Below are 4,949 nucleotides of genomic sequence, written 5' to 3' on the forward strand. Positions count from 1 at the left end.
GCTGCAGCTGTTTGCTGCAGCTGTTTGCTGCAGCTGTTTGCTGCATCTGTTTGCTGCAGCTGTTTGCTGCAGCTGTTTGCTGCAGCTGTTTGCTGCAGCTGTTTGCTGCAGCTGTTTGCTGCAGCTGTTTGCTGCAGCTGTTTGCTGCAGCTGTTTGCTGCAGCTGTTTGCTGCAGCTGTTTGCTGCAGCTGTTTGCTGCAGCTGTTTGCTGCAGCTGTTTGCTGCAGCTGTTTGCTGCAGCTGTTTGCTGCAGCTGTTTGCTGCAGCTGTTTGCTGCAACTGCGGACTCAGTCGTCGGTGAAGCCCGTGACCCAGCCTATGGGCACTCTCTGGGCCATGAAGTCCTCTAAGACCCAATCTGGGGGCATTTCGAGGCCCTTGTGTTTGAGGGGGAACTTGGGGAGGCCCTCCCCGTCGCCTCTTTCTTGCAGCTGCTTCCCAGTTTCAATATCTTCTTTCAATTGCAAAGTTGCTTGGTATTCCTTTTCTCTTTCTATCCGCAGCGTCGGGCTCCGCTGCACCAACTCGTCCTCCAGTTCTTCTTCATCCAGCAGCCGCTCCAGTTCTTCCCCGCTCGGCAGCGGGGGCCCCTCGGGGGGCCCCTGCGCCTTGGGGTGCCCCTCTGGCTCGGCTGGGGCCCCTGCTGGGGGGGCCTGGGGGGCCCACTCAGCGGCTGTGGGGGCCCCCGACGGCGGCGTCCAGGGGCCCGGGGCCCCCGCTGCAGGGGCCCCTGGGGCCCCTGGGGCTCCTGGGGCTCCTGGGGACCCTGGGACTCCTGGGGCCCCTAGGGCTCCTGGGGCCCCTGGGGCCCCTGGAGCTGCGGGGGCAGGCTGGCCTGGTGGGGGGCCCCTGGGGGTCCCGAAGAGCTCCCTGCGGGCCATGAGCTGCTCTTTGACGGGGCTGTACTGCCTCAAAATGTCCTTCCTGAAAAAGGTCTTGTGGCGGTCAATTGTTCTTGCGAGAGAATCCTTATAAGGGTTCCATGGCACTCCAATGTACCTGCAGCGCAGCAGCAGCAACAGCGAAAACACATGCAGCCCCGGGGCCCCACAGCCCACAGCAGCAACTCCAGGCTGCTGCTGCATGCGCTGCAGTCTTTGGGGCTTTCCCTCTTCTGTCTCTCTCTCCTTTCCTCCTCAGAGACAGAGACACAAACAGAAAAGAATGAAGACAAGAAAATATGGACTCTGCGTCTGTCTCATCTTTTATCTTTCTGTCTGTCGGGTTTTCTGTCTCTGCCTCTGTCCCTGAGTCTACATCATTTTTACGTTTATCTATTTCCCTTTGTCTCTGTCTCCTTATCTTTCTTTCTCCTTATCTTTCTTTCTCCTAATGTGTCTTTATCTTTTCCTCAGTCTCTTTCTTTGTTTGTGTTTATTTCTTTCTGTCTCAGTCTTTTTCTTTTACTGTCTATCTTTTTTGTCTTATTCTCTCTTTTCTCTTTTTTGTCTGTCTCTCATTCCTTTCTGTCGAGTCTGTCTTCCCTCACCTGTGTTTGTCTTTGTACATATCTGGGTCTTCGAATTCTTCTTCTGCGTTCCCATCTCTTGACTCTTTGCAATTATTCAAAAGAGCTTTTTTCACAGAGACAGCAAGTCCTTTCACTCTATCAAGGGCCTCTAAAAAGGCCTCTCGAGGCGTTGCAGATCCATCCGTATGAATCTCTATTGTCACAACTTCTCCCAGCGTCTCATACGGGAACGGGGGGGCCCCTCCCTGGGGGGCACCCCCACCGGGGGCCCCCTCTCGGGGGGCCCCAGCCCCCTCTGCAGGCCCAGGGGACCCCGGGGCCCCAGGGGTGCCCACCACCTCTTCAAGAGCCGGTGATGCCACCTGTGGGGACGCAGACGCCACTGGGCCCTCCTCGGGGGGCCCCTGCTGCGGCTGGAGGGGGGCCCCCGGGGGCCCCCCGTCAGGGGGGGACCCCGCAGGGCCCCTGGGGGGCCCCCCGAGGGCCCTACGGCGTGGGAGGCACTTGGCGAGATCCGTGAAAACGGGGTCGTCGCGCCTGTCTCTGCCAAATCTTTGCTGCTGCGCCTCCGCGTAAGAAGCAGCAGAATAGTAAGCCAAAGAACGGGAATGAGCCTCCGGAGAAGCAGCAGAAGAGATAGTCTCGGGGACTCTGTGGGCCTCGAAGCCAAAGGCCTGGACTGGGGCGCAGTAGCTGGCGAAGTAGAAGAATCCGTCTTTGTCGATATCTCTGTTGAGGCTGTCGTAGCCGAACTCCGGCAACACGTACTCTTCTATTTCTTCTATTTTCACTTTCAAGTTCAAATAATAATTCGCATTCATTGTGCACAAATACTGACTTTTGTTCACCACTTCCAACTCCTCTGGCAGCACCAAGTCCCCAGCAACAGCAGCTATGGGGCCCTTCACAGACAAAGAGGCCACCCACGGATTTTCAAACGAGCCCAAGGGGGCCCCCCCACCGGGGGCCGCCCCCTCCCTGGGGCCCCCCCCCTCCCCAAGGGGGCCCCCCTCGGTGAGGGGGGTCCCCTGGTCGAGGGGGGAGGCCCCCGATTTGGTCTTTTTCTTCTTTTTCCTCCGAAATACTATTTGTCGCAAGTTTTCCACTAGGTCCTCCACATCTTCTCGCATGCCAATAACACACATGCCAACTTCGACGGGGAGGCGGGTCATGAAGGCGGAGGGGCTGATGCCCTTGAGGCGCTGCTGCTGCTGCTGCTGCAGCTGCTGCTGCAGCTGCTGCAGCTGCTGCTGCTGCTGCGGGTCCTGCTGCTGCTGCAGCAACGTCGCGGGCAGCTGGCTCGGCCCCGGGGGCTGCAGCGGAGGCGCGTCCACGTAAGAATCCAAGTTTTCTATTTTTAAAGCTGTCACTGCGGGTCTCGGAAGAGTAAAAGTTTCTCTTCTGCATGCATTTATAAAAGGAACAAATGGGGCTGAGTGTGGGGAGTGAAAATAAAAGAAAGAACTGATGCCGCTGCGGTGGGCCACGGGGGGCGTTATTTGCTTCAGCCGGAAGCCGCTGCACGCGGGGCCGTACACCTCCCCAGCAGCAGCGGCAGCAGCAGCAGCCCAACGCTCACGCTCCTGCTGCTGCTCCTGCTGCTGCTGCTGCCGCTGCAGAGGGCTGATGCTCCTCCCCGGCGGAGGCAAAGGCGTCTCCTCGAAAGTCCCTGTTGCAGCGTCGTAGTGAACCTCGCTGCAGCTCACCTGCCCCTGTGTTTCCTCCTGCAGCAGCAGCAGCAGCAGCAGCAAAGGTAAACCCGATATAATCCTAAGCACTCCAGCTCTATGCGTAAACAAGAAATAACGGCGAGAGACCGTTCAGAAGCGGAGAAGACAAAAGGAAAAACAGAAACAAAAGAGAAAACAGAAAAGGGAGATAAAGCGAAGATAGAAAAAATAGAAAAAAGAGAAAAGGGAAAAATGAGACAAAAAAGCAAAAGCAAAAGGAAACAAAAAAGCAAAGAGAGACAAAAAAGCAAAAGGGGACCAGAAAAACAAAAGGACGCGAAGAAAAAAACGAAGGGAGATAGAAAAAGTAAAGGGAGGCAAAAGAGACAGAAGAGAAAAACATAAAAGAGAGATACAAGGGAAAAGTAAAAACAACAAATCCAAGGAGAAAGAAGTAAAAAAAGACAAACGATAAAACAAAATCAGACAAAAGGGACAAAAGAGAAAGGCGAAAAAGGGACAGAAAGAAAATAGAGGAAAAAAGAAAAAATAAAAGAGAAAAATAAAATAAAATAAAATAAAAATAAAATAAAAACTAACAACATATTTCTCAAAGAAGGGCCCATAAGTCCTGTAGTCGTAGTGAAGAGCCGCAGGGGCCTCGACGCGTTCGCTGTCTACAGAGAAGGCCCCTGAGACGCCCGCAGCCACGCAGCAAAACCCTAAACCCTAAACCCTAAACCCTAGGCTTGGAGTTTCGCGAGGCAGGCGAGGCTTCAAACCCTGGGTCTCCCGAAACCCTCAGCCACAGACTTTAACCTCTAACCCTACGGTTTGACAACCCGCCCCAAACCCTAAACCCTAAACCCTAAACCCTAGGCCCTGACCCCCAAGCAAAACTCTCCGCTTCACAGCGCTGCAGCAACGGCTTTGCTGCGCAGCAGCCAAACGGCAGCAAAATGCGTCAAAACGCGCCAAAGGGAAAGACAAGAAGCGACGAAAAAAGACTAAAAAAGTAAGAAACAACGCCAGCAGCAGCAAAAAGAGACAAAACAGAGTCCAAAAAAGGAAAAAGAAAGCAAAAGAAGACAAAAGCGAATCAAAAGGAGCAAACTTGAGTCCAAATGAGTCCAAAAGAAATCAAAAAGAGCCAAAAATTCTCGAAAAGAGTCAAAAAGGACTCAAAAGGATCCAAAAGTTAGCCAAAGAAGCCAACAGGGGCCCCTAGTGCTGCTTACACTTGGGGGCCCCCAGTACCCTCAGCTTCTCCTGCTGCTGTGCCCTCACAGCCTTTTGCTGCGCCTCCGCCAGTCTGTGCGTCTCAGCCAATCTTTCCAGCCAACGCCTTTCTACAAACTTCCTCTCCGCCTCCACTGCAGCCTCCACTGCCTCCTTCTCTTGCCCCAGCACATTCCAAAGGGGGCCCCCCTGGCCCAGGGCCCCCACGCCTGCCCGGGGGGCCCCCAAAGTCCCGGGGGGCCCCCCGGGGGGGGCCCCCAGCGTCCCGGGGGCCCCCCAGGGGGGGCCCCCCGGGGGCCCCGCGGGACTCGGGAGGAGCCCAGAGGGGGCCCCTGACAACCCTAGGGTCACTGGGGGGCCCCCAGAGGGGCCCCCAGGGGACCCCTTGGGAGTTGGGGGGCCCCCCGGGGTGCCCCCGGGGGCCTCCGTGGGCAAATGCCCTAGGCCACGGGGGGGCAAGTTTGAGGGCGGGTCTTCCAGAGAAGGATAAGGCCTTTTAAGGAGACTGTCTCCAGGAAGATCAGCTTCGAAAAAGTGATAGGCGCGAGTGCCATGTGCTGCTGCTGCT

General features: G+C 55.9%; 1 protein-coding gene across 1 annotated transcript; it reads right to left on the bottom strand.

Annotated features, from left to right (window-relative positions):
- Positions 1 to 288: 288 nt before the first annotated feature.
- Positions 289 to 4,854, bottom strand: ETH_00015175 (uncharacterized protein; the record flags this gene model as incomplete). The annotated part of the gene is made up of 4 exons (XM_013379289.1): positions 289 to 1,000; positions 1,491 to 3,196; positions 3,743 to 3,834; positions 4,381 to 4,854. Coding segments are annotated over 4 exons (2,984 nt in total), but the record flags the coding sequence as incomplete, so codon positions are not given.
- Between the last annotated feature and the right edge of the window lie 95 nt (positions 4,855 to 4,949).

This window comes from Eimeria tenella, genomic scaffold (assembly GCF_000499545.2).
Source record: "Eimeria tenella Houghton genomic scaffold, Eth_scaff193, whole genome shotgun sequence".
NCBI classification, from domain to species: Eukaryota; Apicomplexa; class Conoidasida; order Eucoccidiorida; family Eimeriidae; genus Eimeria; species Eimeria tenella.